This window comes from Oncorhynchus nerka, linkage group LG23 (genome assembly GCF_034236695.1).
Source record: "Oncorhynchus nerka isolate Pitt River linkage group LG23, Oner_Uvic_2.0, whole genome shotgun sequence".
Taxonomy (NCBI): Eukaryota; Metazoa; Chordata; class Actinopteri; order Salmoniformes; family Salmonidae; genus Oncorhynchus; species Oncorhynchus nerka.
The window spans coordinates 10,160,216-10,178,596 of record NC_088418.1 but is presented as its reverse complement, the minus strand read 5'-3'; the positions used below and the strand labels follow the sequence as shown (position 1 = coordinate 10,178,596).

General features: G+C 45.7%; 1 protein-coding gene across 1 annotated transcript in view; it reads left to right on the top strand.

Moving 5' to 3' along the window:
• The first annotated feature begins 15,402 nt into the window (after positions 1–15,402).
• Positions 15,403–18,381, top strand: part of LOC115107162 (ATP-binding cassette sub-family C member 3-like) — an 83,936-nt gene continuing 80,957 nt past the window's right edge. The window contains exon 1 of the mRNA XM_065007842.1: positions 15,403–15,655. Within this exon, the coding sequence (XP_064863914.1) occupies positions 15,620–15,655 (36 nt within the window). The 5' untranslated portion in view covers positions 15,403–15,619. The remainder of the gene's footprint in view (positions 15,656–18,381) is intronic.

The following is an 18,381-nucleotide window of genomic DNA, read 5'->3' as shown; positions in this document are numbered from 1 at the left end:
CAGTGACTCAGTGTGATAGTTCCAATAGACTGCTCAGTGACTCAGTGTGATAGTTCCATTAGACTGCTCAGTGTGATAGTTCCATTACAGACTGCTCAGTGACTCAGTGTGATAGTTCCATTAGACTGCTCAGTAACTCAGTGTGATAGTTCCATCAGTCACTGAGCCAACACTGCTATCTAATTACACGGCAGAGACAGGAAAAAGTGAGTTTTTGAAAGATGGGACAATCTCAACTTCTTTTGACAAATATTTTTCTTAATATTAACAACATTTTAAATATATGTTGTTGACAGAGCAAAGTCTCAGCTATCCTACCATATAAAGGAACATCCTCCTATCACACCATATAAAGGAACATCCTCCTATCACACCATGTAAAGGAACATCCTCCTATCACACCATGTAAAGGAACATCCTCCTATCGCACCATGTAAAGGAACATCCTCCTATCACACCATGTAAAGGAACATCCTATCACACCATGTAAAGGAACATCCTCCTATCACACCATGTAAAGGAACATCCTCCTATCACACCATGTAAAGGAACATCCTATCGCACCATGTAAAGGAACATCCTATCGCACCATGTAAAGGAACATCCTCCTATCACACCATGTAAAGGAACATCCTCCTATCACACCATGTAAAGGAACATCCTCCTATCACACCATGTAAAGGAACATCCTCCTATCGCACCATGTAAAGGAACATCCTCCTATCGCACCATGTAAAGGAACATCCTCCTATCACACCATGTAAAGGAACATCCTCCTATCGCACCATGTAAAGGAACATCCTCCTATCACACCATGTAAAGGAACATCCTCCTATCACACCATGTAAAGGAACATCCTATCGCACCATGTAAAGGAACATCCTATCGCACCATGTAAAGGAACATCCTATCGCACCATGTAAAGGAACATCCTCCTATCGCACCATGTAAAGGAACATCCTCCTATCGCACCATGTAAAGGAACATCCTCCTATCGCACCATGTAAAGGAACATCCTCCTATCGCACCATGTAAAGGAACATCCTCCTATCGCACCATGTAAAGGAACATCCTCCTATCGCACCATGTAAAGGAACATCCTCCTATCGCACCATGTAAAGGAACATCCTCCAATCCACCATGTAAAGGAACATCCTCCTATCGCACCATGTAAAGGAACATCCTCCTATCACACCATGTAAAGGAACATCCTCCTATCACACCATGTAAAGGAACATCCCCCTATCACACCATGTAAAGGAACATCCTCCTATCACACCATGTAAAGGAACATCCTATCGCACCATGTAAAGGAACATCCTATCGCACCATGTAAAGGAACATCCTCCTATCGCACCATGTAAAGGAACATCCTCCTATCACACCATGTAAAGGAACATCCTCCTATCGCACCATGTAAAGGAACATCCTCCTATCGCACCATGTAAAGGAACATCCTCCTATCACACCATGTAAAGGAACATCCTCCTATCACACCATGTAAAGGAACATCCTCCTATCGCACCATGTAAAGGAACATCCTCCTATCGCACCATGTAAAGGAACATCCTCCTATCGCACCATGTAAAGGAACATCCTATCACACCATGTAAAGGAACATCCCCCTATCACACCATGTAAAGGAACATCCTCCTATCGCACCATGTAAAGGAACATCCTATCACACCATGTAAAGGAACATCCTCCTATCACACCATGTAAAGGAACATCCTCCTATCGCACCATGTAAAGGAACATCCTATCGCACCATGTAAAGGAACATCCTCCTATCACACCATGTAAAGGAACATCCTCCTATCACACCATGTAAAGGAACATCCTCCTATCACACCATGTAAAGGAACATCCTATCGCACCATGTAAAGGAACATCCTCCTATCGCACCATGTAAAGGAACATCCTCCTATCGCACCATGTAAAGGAACATCCTCCTATCACACCATGTAAAGGAACATCCTCCTATCGCACCATGTAAAGGAACATCCTATCACACCATGTAAAGGAACATCCTCCTATCGCACCATGTAAAGGAACATCCTCCTATCACACCATGTAAAGGAACATCCTATCGCACCATGTAAAGGAACATCCTATCGCACCATGTAAAGGAACATCCTATCGCACCATGTAAAGGAACATCCTCCTATCGCACCATGTAAAGGAACATCCTCCTATCGCACCATGTAAAGGAACATCCTCCTATCGCACCATGTAAAGGAACATCCTCCTATCACACCGCACCATGTAAAGGAACATCCTCCTCGCACCTAAAGGAACATCACACCATGTAAAGGAACATCCTCCTATCGCACCATGTAAAGGAACATCCTCCTATCACACCATGTAAAGGAACATCCTCCTATCACACCATGTAAAGGAACATCCTCCTATCACACCATGTAAAGGAACATCCTCCTATCACACCATGCAAAGGAACATCCTCCTATCACACCATGTAAAGGAACATCCTCCTATCACACCATGTAAAGGAACATCCTCCTATCGCACCATGTAAAGGAACATCCTCCTATCACACCATGTAAAGGAACATCCTCCTATCCCACCATGTAAAGGAACATCCTCCTATCGCACCATGTAAAGGAACATCCTATCGCACCATGTAAAGGAACATCCTCCTATCACACCATGTAAAGGAACATCCTCCTATCACACCATGTAAAGGAACATCCTCCTATCACCATGTAAAGGAACATCCTCCTATCGCACCATGTAAAGGAACATCCTCCTATCGCACCATGTAAAGGAACATCCTCCTATCACACCATGTAAAGGAACATCCTCCTATCACACCATGTAAAGGAACATCCTCCTATCGCACCATGTAAAGGAACATCCTATCACACCATGTAAAGGAACATCCTCCTATCACACCATGTAAAGGAACATCCTCCTATCGCACCATGTAAAGGAACATCCTATCGCACCATGTAAAGGAACATCCTCCTATCACACCATGTAAAGGAACATCCTCCTATCACACCATGTAAAGGAACATCCTCCTATCGCACCATGTAAAGGAACATCCTCCTATCGCACCATGTAAAGGAACATCCTCCTATCGCACCATGTAAAGGAACATCCTATCACACCATGTAAAGGAACATCCTCCTATCACACCATGTAAAGGAACATCCTCCTATCGCACCATGTAAAGGAACATCCTATCACACCATGTAAAGGAACATCCTCCTATCACACCATGTAAAGGAACATCCTCCTATCGCACCATGTAAAGGAACATCCTATCGCACCATGTAAAGGAACATCCTCCTATCACACCATGTAAAGGAACATCCTCCTATCACACCATGTAAAGGAACATCCTCATATTGTGTTAACTGGATTTCTGTCAACTCTGTCAGACACAATAAGAGATTTCATTTTTACAATTATTGTCCAACAACTGTTTATTGTCCAACAGGTATTTATTGGCTTTGATTGTGTAATTCTAACATTAGATTATTCAAATATGTAATACAAATCTCCAAACTTATTTTTGCCTTGTTTTATAGCACCATGACTCCATTTCTAATTTCAATAGCAATTTGGCATGTTTTTCTACAATTAAAACACAAATCCAAATGTAGAAAACAAACATTATCCTTTAGGTCTCGCACAGAAAATCCTTCAATCCTTCAAACATCTGTTGCAGAACAGTGAGTAAAATATGTTTTCATAGAATTAACGGGAAAAAGAATCGATCTTTAGGGGGTTAGCCATCAGTGACGGAGTTGACAAGCCACTGACAGAGTTAACAGACACTCAAAACAGACATATTTTGCCTACAAAAATACAAAAAAAAAGTTCAATGCAAACAATGAAAAAAATATATTTCATTAGAAATTTAAGCACTCTGATGTAATTGACTTTAGACCAAAATCTCTAGTTGATGTTTTTACAGAGTTAACAAAAAATATATTTTTCTTCTTCATTCAGTATGAAGTATAAACTGTAGCAATTTTGTTTTCCCCCAGTGGAACCAAAATTCATATTCTATCAGGCAGATTGAGTTGATAGGTTATGGTTGTGACCATGGTGATTCCAATATTGTTTGTCTAAATCTATCAAAAGTAGAGAACTTTACAGACCATGAGGGGTCTTGATGCACTATATCAGAGAGGAAGAAGCAAAATGAGAGGTTTTACTCCACCCAAAATCTGTCCACAAAAATAAGCAGACTAATTTGAGAGAGTGTCAAATTTGCTCAACAAAACATTGAATTGTTCATTTGCTACATGAAGCTTATTTGATCTAATATACGTTTTGTAAGGGCTAAGTTGTTACAAAAGCACTGATATAAGTGGACACACATGGAATTTGAAAAAAAGCAACTTTATATCAGAGTTGCACCTGTTGTCATGGAGCTCCGTAGAAGACTCATCATGGACATTGCCATTGAGGGATTTCACCATTTTATAGTAGTCAACTGGGTGGGGATTCCTATGAGTTAGGAGCAATCAGCCAATGAAGAAGAAGTAACGGGACTACTTTAAAATTGAGATAGCCTAAGCGCCATTGAGGCTCTCTCAACTCTACTGTCACAGATGCTATAATGGCACAGATATAAAGATCAGTCCTCTATCTCTATGGGCTGTTGTTCACATGCGTATCTGCCCTCTCATTGGCAAGAATGGTTCCATCTGGGCTCGCTTCCACCAACCTGCATTCCAGATTTGATGATATGCATTTCCATTGTTAGAGCGGTCACTTGAATATCTTGTCAATATAATAGACATTCTTCGACTACATGTAATGAGGACATAAAGAAGAGGTCCTTATGGTGTAGCTGACCATGTTCATTCCTGATTCATTTTTGGATTTTACACAAATCTGGAGGACTTGGCCAAATCTCCTGACACATCTTTTAGGAATCACAGTTTGGAGAGAAATATTCTTTATCGCAAGAAACAACATAAGATCATTTTCCTGTTAATATCCTCTGCTCGAGACGAGGGCATTTCCAGGCACAGAGCCAACATGGAAATGAACAATATTGAAAGTATTTAGAAAATTCCCAAAACAAATATTTTCTGTTACATACAGTGCCAGGAAAAAATATTTGCTCCCTTTCTGATTTTCTCTATTTTTGCATATGTTCTACACTAAATATGATCAGATCTTCAACCAAAACCTATCAGATAAAGGGAACTAAAATGAGAAAAAAATGATACTTATTTTATTTATTTAATTAACAAAGTTATGCAACACCCAATTCCTCTGTGTGAGAAAGTAATTTCCCCCTTACACTCAATACCTGGTTGTACCACCTTTAGCTACAACGACTGCCACCAAATGCTTCCTGTAGTTGTTGATCAGTCCCTCACCTCACTGTGGATAAATGTAGCAACATTGTCATTCTTCCACCTGCCACCAGAGGGCGGTAGCGACCACCCTAGAGACTATTATGACACTCAGATGTTTTCTATTAGCAATTAGGATTCCCTTTGAGAGGTGTGTTTTCTGTTATCCTTTGTGACAGCCGGTTACAGGATCTGGGTCCCCCCCCCGTGGGATGGTTGAGCCAACGTAGGCTAATGTGATTAGCATGAGGTAGTAAGTAACAAGAACATTTCCCAGGACATAGACATATCTGATATGGGCAGACATATCTGATATGGGCAGAAAACTTAAATTCTTGTTGATCGAACTGCACTGTCCAATTTACAGTGAAATAATACCATGCTATTGTTTGAGGAGAGTGCACAGTTATGAATTTGAAAATGTATTAATAATCCAATTTGGCATATTTGGCAGCAGTGTGTAGGAGGGAGGATCCAAGCTGTGAGAAATGTGCAGAAGGGCATATTACATTAGGTGTTACAAACGGCATGTGGCAGCAGTGTGTAGGAGGGAGGTTCCTACTGTAGGTGTAAGAAGTGTGCAGAAGGGCACGAGACAAAGGAATGTGTAGTATTGGGGAAAGTAGTGGAATGTGTTAATTGTAGGGGTGCCCATGGGGCTGGGGATCAGACATGTTCCGTGTGAGAGAGGCAGGTTGAGGTTTCCAGGGTTAGAGTAGTGAAGAAGTTGTCATATGTTGAGGCAGTGAAGAAAGTAGAGGAAGATGGGGAGGAGTGGTGTGAGTAGTAGATCTGTACCAGTACAGAGGGAGGAGTGGTGAGAGTAGTAGATCTGTACCAGAACAGAGGGAGGAGTGGTGAGAGTAGTAGATCTGTACCAGTACAGAGGGAGGAGTGGTGTGAGTAGTAGATCTGTACCAGTACAGAGGGAGGAGTGGTGTGAGTAGTAGATCTGTACCAGTACAGAGGGAGGAGTGGTGTGAGTAGTAGATCTGTACCAGTACAGAGGGAGGGATCCTGAGAGGAGTGGTGAGAGTAGTAGATCTGTACCAGTACAGAGGGAGGAGTGGTGAGAGTAGTAGATCTGTACCAGTATAGAGGGAGGAGTGGTGTGAGTAGATCTGTACCAGTACAGAGGGAGGAGTGGTGAGAGTAGTAGATCTGTACCAGTACAGAGGGAGGAGTGGTGAGAGTAGTAGATCTGTACCAGTACAGAGGGAGGAGTGGTGTGAGTAGTAGATCTGTACCAGTACAGAGGGAGGAGTGGTGAGAGTAGTAGATCTGTACCAGTACAGAGGGAGGAGTGGTGAGAGTAGTAGATCTGTACCAGTACAGAGGGAGGAGTGGTGAGAGTAGTAGATCTGTACCAGTACAGAGGGAGGAGTGGTGTGAGTAGTAGATCTGTACCAGTACAGAGAGATAAACCAACGAGGGAGATATGTTTCATTAAGATTGGATTTTTAGCATTTATAACAATGGTTATCAAATGTAATGCAGGGATGAAACATAAATCTCAGAAAATAGAGGTTGTGGTGGCAGCTGCATTTGGTGAGGTATTTGGTTGTGCGAGACTTGACGTCAGAAGAGTTACAGGATGTGTTAAGTGGTGGTGTTCCATCCTGTCAGGGTGATGGCATGAGGTAGAAATAAATACATTTAATTAGTGGAGTATGGCATTTATTATTATTGGTAGTAGGGTATTTGGGTAGGGTATTAGCCAGTAGGGTATTTGAATTGATTAATGAATTAAAATAAAACATTTTTTAGAGAAGTATAAGGGAGTTATACTCCAGTCCAGTAGGTGGTGGTAATGCAACATGTATTGGATGCCAACTGCCGTTAAAGCTCAGCGAAGAAGAAGCCTGTAGTCTGCCAGTTACCCAGTGTTGTCCTTTGTAGAAGCTTGATTTGTTCGCCGTCTGCGATGGCGCCTGAGTGAGTTTGAGTCTTAGTGTTTGTTGTTTTACTTTGTACCTTGAATGGTTTCCAGGAAAGTATTTGTTTTTTTCCCCCTAAACCACTGGTTACTCATCTGGTTCTCTTCTCTGCTCCTTGGTTCTACCTTACCATGTCAGAAATGTGTGGGTTTCAAGCATGAACTGCTCGTTTCAAGTCCTGCCACAACATCTCAATTGAGATTAGATCTGGACTTTTACAAGGTCATTCCAAAACTTCAAATGTGTTGCTTTTTTTAACCTTTTTCAGGTAGTCTTGATTATGTGTTTTACATCATTGTCTTGCTCCATGACCCAGCTCCCTGACTGCATGACCCAGCTCCCTGACTGCATAACCCAGCTGTGCTTCACCTCACAGACGGATGGCCTGACATTCTCCTGTAGAATTCTCTGATACAGATCAGAATTCATGGTTCCTTCTATTTAGGCAAGTCATCCAGGACCTGAGGCAGCAAAGCATCCCTTAAGCCATCACACTAGGTTCTTACTGTGGAATGCAGTGTTTGGTTTTCGCCAGACATTATGGGACCCATCTCATCTGAAAATGTGACTCAAGTTTGCCAAGAACCACCTGGATGATCACTTGGAATGTTCTATGGGCAGATGATTCAAAAGTATAACTTTTTGGATGACACGGGTCCCATAATGCCTGACGAAAACAAAACACTGCATTCCACAGTAAGAACATAATATCAAATGGTCAAAAGCATTGTGGTGGTAGTGTGATGGTTTATAGGGGATGCTTTGCTGCCTCAGGACCTGATTTGTTCTAAGCTATATTGGGTTGAGACATACATTGGGGAGAACAAGTATTTGATACACTGCCGATTTTGCAGGTTTTCCTACTTACAAAGCATGTAGAGCTCTGTAATTATATAATAATAATAATATAATTACAGACCTCTACATGCTTTGTAAGTAGGAAAACCTGCAAAATCGGCAGTGTATCAAATACTTGTTCTCCCCACTGTAGCTGCAGAATGATTAACTTTGCATAGAGGAAAATATCATTTTGCTATGCAGTTGTAACTGCAGAACTTTTCACTGCATGCCAACTTACAATAAATGCATTTGCAGAATATGTTACAGACTTCATATGCCATCATAATTGGTGCTAAACTAGATGTCTAAATTGTGTGTGTCATACACTAGTATGTCACAATCCCCTGGGTGAATCAAACAGTAGAACTCAATTGGAAAAATAGCTTAAAATGTAAGTAGGTCTAGAGTTTAGTTCAGTTCAGCTCACAGCACAGGCTGTGTTTAATGCCAGCGGCAGGTCAATGGTGAAAATAGAAAAGAGTAGAGAGTTGCCCTGCCTTACTTATTTAACTCTACAGGTTTAACATTAAAGAAGCGTCCATTAAATAAAACCCTCTGTGTTCCATTAGATACAGTAAATAGCTCTGAATCAACGATATAGTAGAGATTCGAAAATCTATATCACAAGTTTTTTTTTTCAACAACAGGTTATGGTCAATAATGTCAAAGGCTGCACTGAAATCTAACAAAACATACCCCGCCATCTTCTTACTATCAATTGTATTTCAACCAATCGCCAGTCACTAGTGTCAGTCCAGTACATGTTGTGCCCGTCTCTATAAGCATGCTGAAAATCTGTTGTTAATTTGTTTACAGGGAAATAGCATTGTATTTGGTCAAACAATTTTTCCCAACAGTTTGCTAAGAGCTCACAGCAAGCATATAGGTCTGCTGTTGGAACCAGTAAAGTCCGCGTTACCACTCTTGGGTAGCAGAATGACTTTGGCTTCCCTCCAGGCCTGAGGACAAAGACTTTCCTCTAGGCTCAGATTAAAGATATGACAGATAGGAGTGGTTATAGAGTCAGCTACCATCCTCAGTAGCTTTCCATCTAAGTTGTCAATACCAGGAGGTTTGTCATTATTGATCGTTGACAATCATTTCCCCACGTCTCTGACACTAACTTACAAAATTCAAACTTGCACTGCTTTTCTTTCATTATTTGTTTTTTTTAATACATTAATTTTTCCATCAGTCTTCATATCTTTGATATTGGCTTCATAATCAAGTTTCTTCTTCTTTTTGTTGAGTTTAGTCTCATAATTTCTCAGTTTGCAGTAAGTCAGCCAGTCAGATGTACAGCCAGACTTATCAGACACTCCTTTTGCCCCATCTCTTTCAACCATACAGTTGTTCAATGCCTCATCAATCCATGGAGCCTTAACAGTTCTAACTGGTTCGTCAGTAATTGGAAGAAGCAATTTCATAACTTCATCAAGTGCAGCATCTGGATCCTCTTTATAAATCACATCAAACCAAGAAATACTTTTTAACATCATCCGCAGCTCACAGCTTCAGTATAGTCCTCGTTAGGGAAGATGTACATTCTTCAAGTTTTCCAGAAAAAGCTACCAGTTCTACATTAGTCAATAATGTCACTACAAAAATGTCTGCCAAACAAAAAACCTGATTTAAAAAAAAGTCAGTGTGTGTGTCTGTGTGTGTGTGTGCCCTTTTGACTGTGTAGACAAAGTGTGTAAATTCCTTGTGTCAGTCCGACAGTGAGAATATTTACTATGTGAGTTGTCATTCATCATCAAGCCTTTAAGCCTGTTTAGGATACAGCGGCTGCCTCCGGGCTCTGTGAGCCTTTAAGCCTGTTTAGGATACAGCGGCTGCCTCCGGGCTCTGTGAGCCTATTTAGGATGCAGCGGCTGCCTCCGGGCTCTGTGAGCCTGTTTAGGATACAGCGGCTGCCTCCGGGCTCTGTGAGCCTGTTTAGGATGCAGCGGCTGCCTCCGGGCTCTTTGAGCCTTTAAGCCTGTTTAGGATGCAGCGGCTGCCTCAGGGCTCTTTGAGCCTTTAAGCCTGTTTAGGATGCAGCGGCTGCCTCCGGGCTCTTTGAGCCTTTAAGCCTGTTTAGGATACAGCGGCTGCCTCCGGGCTCTTTGAGCCTTTAAGCCTGTTTAGGATGCAGCGGCTGCCTCCGGGCTCTTTGAGCCTTTAAGCCTGTTTAGGATACAGCGGCTGCCTCCGGGCTCTTTGAGCCTTTAAGCCTGTTTAGGATGCAGTGGCTGCCTCCGGGCTCTGTGAGCCTGTTTAGGATGCAGCGGCTGCCTCCGGGCTCTGTGAGCCTGTTTAGGATGCAGCGGCTGCCTCCGGGCTCTGTGAGCCTGTTTAGGATACAGCGGCTGCCTCCGGGCTCTGTGAGCCTTTAAGCCTGTTTAGGATACAGCGGCTGCCTCCGGGCTCTTTGAGCCTTTAAGCCTGTTTAGGATGCAGCGGCTGCCTCCGGGCTCTTTGAGCCTTTAAGCCTGTTTAGGATACAGCGGCTGACTCCGGGCTCTGTGAGCCTTTAAGCCTGTTTAGGATACAGCGGCTGCCTCCGGGCTCTTTGAGCCTTTAAGCCTGTTTAGGATACAGCGGCTGCCTCCGGGCTCTGTGAGCCTTTAAGTCTTTTTAGGATGCAGCGGCTGCCTCCGGGCTCTGTGAGCCTTTAAGCCTCTTTAGGATGCAGCGGCTGCCTCCGGACTCTTTGAGCCTTTAAGCCTGTTTAGGATGCAGCGGCTGCCTCCGGGCTCTTTGAGCCTTTAAGCCTGTTTAGGATACAGCGGCTGCCTCCGGGCTCTTTGAGCCTTTAAGCCTGTTTAGGATACAGCGGCTGCCTCCGGGCTCTTTGAGCCTGTTTAGGATACAGCGGCTGCCTCCGGGCTCTGTGAGCCTTTAAGCCTGTTTAGGATGCAGCGGCTGCCTCCGGGCTCTGTGAGCCTGTTTAGGATGCAGCGGCTTCCTCCGGGCTCTGTGAGTCTGTTTAGGATGCAGCGGCTGCCTCCGGGCTCTTTGAGCCTGTTTAGGATACAGCGGCTGCCTCCGGGCTCTGTGAGCCTGTTTTGGATGCAGCGGCTGCCTCCGGGCTCTGTGAGCCTGTTTAGGATACAGCGGCTGCCTCCGGGCTCTGTGAGCCTTTAAGCCTGTTTAGGATGCAGCGGCTGCCTCCGGGCTCTGTGAGCCTTTAAGCCTGTTTAGGATGCAGCGGCTGCCTCCGGGCTCTTTGAGCCTTTAAGCCTGTTTAGGATACAGCGGCTGCCTCCGGGCTCTGTGAGCCTTTAAGCCCGTTTAGGATACAGCGGCTGCCTCCGGGCTCTGTGAGCCTTTAAGCCTGTTTAGGATACAGCGGCTGCCTCCGGGCTCTGTGAGCCTTTAAGCCTGTTTAGGATACAGCGGCTGCCTCCGGGCTCTGTGAGCCTTTAAGCCTGTTTAGGATACAGCGGCTGCCTCCGGGCTCTGTGAGCCTTTAAGCCTGTTTAGGATACAGCGGCTGCCTCCGGGCTCTGTGAGCCTTTAAGCCTGTTTAGGATACAGCGGCTGCCTCCGGGCTCTGTGAGCCTTTAAGCCTGTTTAGGATACAGCGGCTGCCTCCGGGCTCTGTGAGCCTTTAAGCCTGTTTAGGATACAGCGGCTGCCTCCGGGCTCTGTGAGCCTTTAAGCCTGTTTAGGATACAGCGGCTGCCTCCGGGCTCTTTGAGCCTTTAAGCCTGTTTAGGATACAGCGGCTGACTCCGGGCTCTGTGAGCCTTTAAGACTGTTTAGGATACAGCGGCTGCCTCCAGGCTCTTTGAGCCTTTAAGCCTGTTTAGGATACAGCGGCTGCCTCCGGGCTCTTTGAGCCTTTAAGCCTGTTTAGGATACAGCGGCTGCCTCCGGGCTCTGTGGGCCTTTAAGCCTGTTTAGGATACAGCGGCTGCCTCCGGGCTCTGTGAGCCTTTAAGCCTGTTTAGGATACAGCGGCTGCCTCCGGGCTCTGTGAGCCTTTAAGCCTGTTTAGGATACAGCGGCTGCCTCCGGGCTCTGTGAGCCTTTAAGCCTGTTTAGGATACAGCGGCTGCCTCCGGGCTCTGTGAGCCTTTAAGCCTGTTTAGGATACAGCGGCTGCCTCCGGGCTCTGTGAGCCTTTAAGCCTGTTTAGGATACAGCGGCTGCCTCCGGGCTCTTTGAGCCTTTAAGCCTGTTTAGGATACAGAGGCTGACTCCGGGCTCTGTGAGCCTTTAAGCCTGTTTAGGATACAGCGGCTGCCTCCGGGCTCTTTGAGCCTTTAAGCCTGTTTAGGATACAGCGGCTGCCTCCGGGCTCTTTGAGCCTTTAAGCCTGTTTAGGATACAGCGGCTGCCTCCGGGCTCTGTGGGCCTTTAAGCCTGTTTAGGATACAGCGGCTGCCTCCGGGCTCTGTGAGCCTTTAAGCCTGTTTAGGATACAGCGGCTGCCTCCGGGCTCTGTGAGCCTTTAAGCCTGTTTAGGATACAGCGGCTGCCTCCGGGCTCTGTGAGCCTTTAAGCCTGTTTAGGATACAGCGGCTGCCTCCGGGCTCTGTGAGCCTTTAAGCCTGTTTAGGATGCAGCGGCTGCCTCCGGGCTCTTTGAGCCTTTAAGCCTGTTTAGGATACAGCGGCTGACTCCGGGCTCTGTGAGCCTTTAAGCCTGTTTAGGATACAGCGGCTGCCTCCGGGCTCTGTGAGCCTTTAAGCCTGTTTAGGATACAGCGGCTGCCTCCGGGCTCTGTGAGCCTTTAAGCCTGTTTAGGATACAGCGGCTGCCTCCGGGCTCTGTGGGCCTTTAAGCCTGTTTAGGATGCAGCGGCTGCCTCCGGGCTCTGTGAGCCTTTAAGCCTGTTTAGGATACAGCGGCTGCCTCCGGGCTCTGTGAGCCTTTAAGCCTGTTTAGGATACAGCGGCTGCCAGCGGCTCTGCCTTTAAGCCTGTTTAGGATACAGCGGCTGCCTTTGAGCCTTTAAGCCTGTTTAGGATACAGCGGCTGCCTCCGGGCTCTGTGGGCCTTTAAGCCTGTTTAGGATACAGCGGCTGCCTTTCCTGGGCAGCGGCTGCCTGCTCTGTGAGCCTTTAAGCCTGTTTAGGATACAGCGGCTGCCTCCGGGCTCTGTGAGCCTTTAAGCCTGTTTAGGATACAGCGGCTGCCTCCGGGCTCTGTGAGCCTTTAAGCCTGTTTAGATACAGCGGCTGCCTCCGGGCTCTGTGAGCCTTTAAGCCTGTTTAGGATACAGCGGCTGCCTCCGGGCTCTGTGAGCCTTTAAGCCTGTTTAGGATACAGCGGCTGCCTCCGGGCTCTGTGAGCCTTTAAGCCTGTTTAGGATACAGCGGCTGCCTCCGGGCTCTGTGAGCCTTTAAGCCTGTTTAGGATACAGCGGCTGCCTCCGGGCTCTGTGAGCCTTTAAGCCTGTTTAGGATACAGCGGCTGCCTCCGGGCTCTGTGAGCCTTTAAGCCTGTTTAGGATACAGCGGCTGCCTCCGGGCTCTGTGAGCCTTTAAGCCTGTTTAGGATACAGCGGCTGCCTCCGGGCTCTGTGAGCCTTTAAGCCTGTTTAGGATACAGCGGCTGCCTCCGGGCTCTGTGAGCCTTTAAGCCTGTTTAGGATACAGCGGCTGCCTCCGGGCTCTTTGAGCCTTTAAGCCTGTTTAGGATACAGCGGCTGCCTCCGGGCTCTGTGAGCCTTTAAGCCTGTTTAGGATACAGCGGCTGCCTCCGGGCTCTGTGAGCCTTTAAGCCTGTTTAGGATACAGCGGCTGCCTCCGGGCTCTGTGAGCCTTTAAGCCTGTTTAGGATACAGCTGCCTCCGGGCTCTGCCTCCGGGCTCTTTGAGCCTTTAAGCCTGTTTAGGATACAGCGGCTGCCTCCGGGCTCTGTGGGCCTTTAAGCCTGTTTAGGATACAGCGGCTGCCTCCGGGCTCTGTGAGCCTTTAAGCCTGTTTAGGATACAGCGGCTGCCTCCGGGCTCTGTCAGCCTTTAAGCCTGTTTAGGATGCAGCGGCTGCCTCCGGGCTCTGTGAGCCTTTAAGCCTGTTTAGGATACAGCGGCTGCCTCCGGGCTCTGTGAGCCTTTAAGCCTGTTTAGGATGCAGCGGCTGCCTCCGGGCTCTTTGAGCCTTTAAGCCTGTTTAGGATACAGCGGCTGACTCCGGGCTCTGTGAGCCTTTAAGCCTGTTTAGGATACAGCGGCTGCCTCCGGGCTCTGTGAGCCTTTAAGCCTGTTTAGGATACAGCGGCTGCCTCCGGGCTCTGTGAGCCTTTAAGCCTGTTTAGGATACAGCGGCTGCCTCCGGGCTCTGTGGGCCTTTAAGCCTGTTTAGGATGCAGCGGCTGCCTCCGGGCTCTGTGAGCCTTTAAGCCTGTTTAGGATACAGCGGCTGCCTCCGGGCTCTGTGAGCCTTTAAGCCTGTTTAGGATACAGCGGCTGCCTCCGGGCTCTGTGAGCCTTTAAGCCTGTTTAGGATGCAGCGGCTGCCTCCGGGCTCTGTGGGCCTTTAAGCCTGTTTAGGATGCAGCGGCTGCCTCCGGGCTCTGTGAGCCTTTAAGCCTGTTTAGGATACAGCGGCTGCCTCCGGGCTCTGTGAGCCTTTAAGCCTGTTTAGGATACAGCGGCTGCCTCCGGGCTCTGTGAGCCTTTAAGCCTGTTTAGGATGCAGCGGCTGCCTCCGGGCTCTGTGAGCCTTTAAGCCTGTTTAGGATACAGCGGCTGCCTCCGGGCTCTGTGAGCCTTTAAGCCTGTTTAAATTAATTCAACAAAATACATGAATTACTATTACTTTTGATACTGAAGTATATTTTAAATCCAAATAGTTTTAGACTGTTACACAATTAGTATTTTACTGGGTGACTTTCACTTTTACTTGAGTCATTTTCTATTAACAAAAGCTTTACTTTTACTCAAGTGTGAACATTTTAAGAAGTGTTAAGACGCTAATAGATGTGTAAACTCTACAAACTTGTATTCTGTGGATGTCACTGAGTAGGCTGATACCCCATTTCATGGGTGAAACATCCATAGGCTGTACAGAGCATAAAAGTAATGCCCCAAATGCAATTCTGAATTTAAATACATTCACAATGCGATTTCAACTGATTTGTTTGGGGTAAATTTAACTAACTTTGTGAATTTGTATGACAACATTCAAACGTTGTTTAGCGTCATCTAGAACATTTGTGGCATGATTCAACAATTTTTTATCGGTGTGCATCAGTTTCAATGGATGACTTTTATTTTGAAGGTAAACCGCTGATTCCACTATCGTTGTTATGAATGTTGTTCACATCGCGCTGGTACAACATTGGTGTGACTGTTCACCTCTAACAGCATTCTAGATTGAAATGAGGAGAGAGAGAGAAGGAGGGTTGTTCAGAAGCAGAGCCAAACTACTATTCCAAATTAACTCAACGTGCTCCGCTAACGTGTCTCTGTCTGTGCGAGAACAAAATAAGTTGAAAGTGACGGAGCCGACCTGTTAACGCCGGGAAAGGGTAATTCGTTCGTTGTGCCGAAGCTCCTTGGACATGGAGCGCTTATGCGGACCAGAGCTCCCGTTCTGGGTAAGTAAAGGCTTGTCGGATGGCAGGCAGTTGAGTTCACGGTTGTGATCACCTCGTGTATATCACAAGGATCTGAAACAAGGACGTTATCTTGGCTTCAATGTTTTCTATGTGTAAGCCGCAGAAATTGTTGTGTATAGTTGACTAATTTAGCAATGTTTCTTGGTTTTGGAGGTGTGCAGTTACAGTACAACCATAACCCTAAAGATATAACAATGAGCCAGATGTCACTGGGTGTATAAATGTGAAGCATACGGTTGGCGTTTCCTCTCATTACCAAATATGGTAGTGAGAGGAAGCCCACTTGCGGGCAGTGGGAGAAGATGGAACGAGAGATTTTGTCCAACATTCTGCACATTCTCTTCAATTAAACATTTGATCTCACTACAGTACTCCGTTCCAAAAACTACAATTAGTTATGAACAGAGTGGACTAAGTTGTGTAGACTTTACTCTTTTCCAAAGTAAAAAAAAAAATCGCGCTGTTTAGGAGTGCAAAGGCAAATTGAGTTATTGCACAGGCGCACTTGAGTAGGCGTTCCGTAACGGAAATTTGCGGCTGTATACTAGAACGCGCCAATAGGATATCGCTAGGACGTGCTTGGCTCGGCCCACATCATTGCTTGTTCTGCCCACTGACTCATTTGTGTGGTTTATCTTGGTTTAGTTATACATCTTTGAAAGCTTGGTGTTGGGGATTTAAACAAGACACCGAGCGCAGTTAAAGTGTAATAAACCAACAAGGAAATGTATTCGGTCCTGGATGCTTGCGTAAACTGTAGCCAACCCATTTCAGAACAAATGTTAAATTAGTTTAAAATATGTCTATGGCCAAATTTTAACCATGCATAATTTCACTTTTTTACATTTTATTTAATAGGCAAATGCTTATTTACAATGACGGCCTACCCAGGCTGCCGCCCTATGGGACTCCCAATCACAGATGTGATACAGCCTGGATTTGAACCAGGGACTGTTTATTTATTTTTGTTTATTTATTTTATTTTACCTTTATTTAACCAGCAGACACCTCGGCCATCCAAGGAAAGAGTTTTACACCCCTGGCTCTACAGCGTGTTAGCTGTTTCTGTTTATCTGACTCTAGGGAAGTAGATGAATGGCTTCATTGCCGAGACACACACTATCCCGTTTAATATGGAGGAAAAACAGTAATTGGATCTTATTACATTTTTTAATTTTTTAGTAAGTCATCATTTTCGGGATGGAAAACGTGTTTCTGTCGATTTTAAACCAGGGGTGGGCAACTTCGATGGAGGTTGGGGCCACCAACTCATCATGAGGGGCCACAGTATACCCACATTCATACCCACCATGCAGTCAGAGCGGGCCCTAGCCTTTTACTGCCTCTAGGCGATATTCTTTCACCTTGCGAGCCAAACATTTTAGCCCCCCGTTGACAGTGGAGAGAACATTTATGTTTTAGAGTTCATTTTCTGGAATTCTACACATCTTGCCATGGGGGCAGTGAGAGGATTTAACCATTTTTGTAACTCATTTCCTGCAATTAAACACATTTTTGCCCGTGGAGTGGACAGAAATGTTGTCCGTTTTTAATATGATATCTGACTGCGAGTGACTAACAAAATCAACGGGGGGGGGGGGGGTCGGTAATTCGACCATGAACACTACTAAGTTTTGATAGCTGACTGCTAGACTAACTTACCCATCAAAAATGTTTTACTTGACATTGGCTAATTGAGTGACTACAACACTGTCAGTGACTGACAGTCAAAAGCTGCTGATGCGGAGCTTTACCTAGCGTAGACTTATAGATGACCTGGAGCCAGTGGGTTTGGCGACGACTATGTAGTGAGGGCCAGCCAACGAGAGCGCGTAGGTCGCAGTGGTGGGTAGTATATGGGGCTTTGGTGACAAAACGGATGGCACTGTGATAGAATGCATCCAATTTGTTGAGTAGAGTGTTGGAGGCTATTTTGTAAATGACATTGCTGAAGTCAAGGAGCGGTAGGATAGTCAGTTTTAAGAGGGTATGTTTGGCAGCATGAGTGAAGGCAGCTTTGTTGCGAAATAGGAAGCCGATTCTAGATTTAGTTTTGGATTGGAGATGCTTAATGTGAGTCTGGAAGGATAGTTTACAGTCTAACCAGACACCTAGGTATTTGTAGTTGTCCACATATTCTAAGTCAGAACTGTCCAGAGTAGTGACGCTAGTCTGGCGGGAGGTTGGGGGGTCTTGGGCAAGTTTCTGCAGGGGGTGCAGAGATGATGGCCGGTGTAGGGTTAGCCAGGGGAAAGCATGGCCAGCCGTAGAAAAATGCTTATTGAAATTATCGTAGATTTATCGGTGGTGACAGTGTTTCCTCAGTGCAGTGGGCAGCTGGGAGGAGGTGCTCTTATTCTCCATGGACTTTACAGTGTCCCAAAACATTTTGGAGTTCGAGCTACAGGATGCAAATTTCTGTTTGAAAAATCTAGTCTTTGCTTTCCTGACTGACTGAGTATATTGGTTCCTGACTTCCCTGAAAAGTTGCATATCACGGGGACTATTTGATGCTAATAAAGAATGCCACAGGATGTTTTTGTGCTGGTCAAGAGCAGTCAAGTCTGGGGTGAACCCAGGGCTATATCTGTTCTTAGTTCTGCATCTTTTGAATAGTAATGTCTTCGACACAGGTGGACAGCATGTAACTTAACACCTAGCCTTCAGTTCTTCACCGGGAATTGCCTCTGCTGCAACAGGTGTTG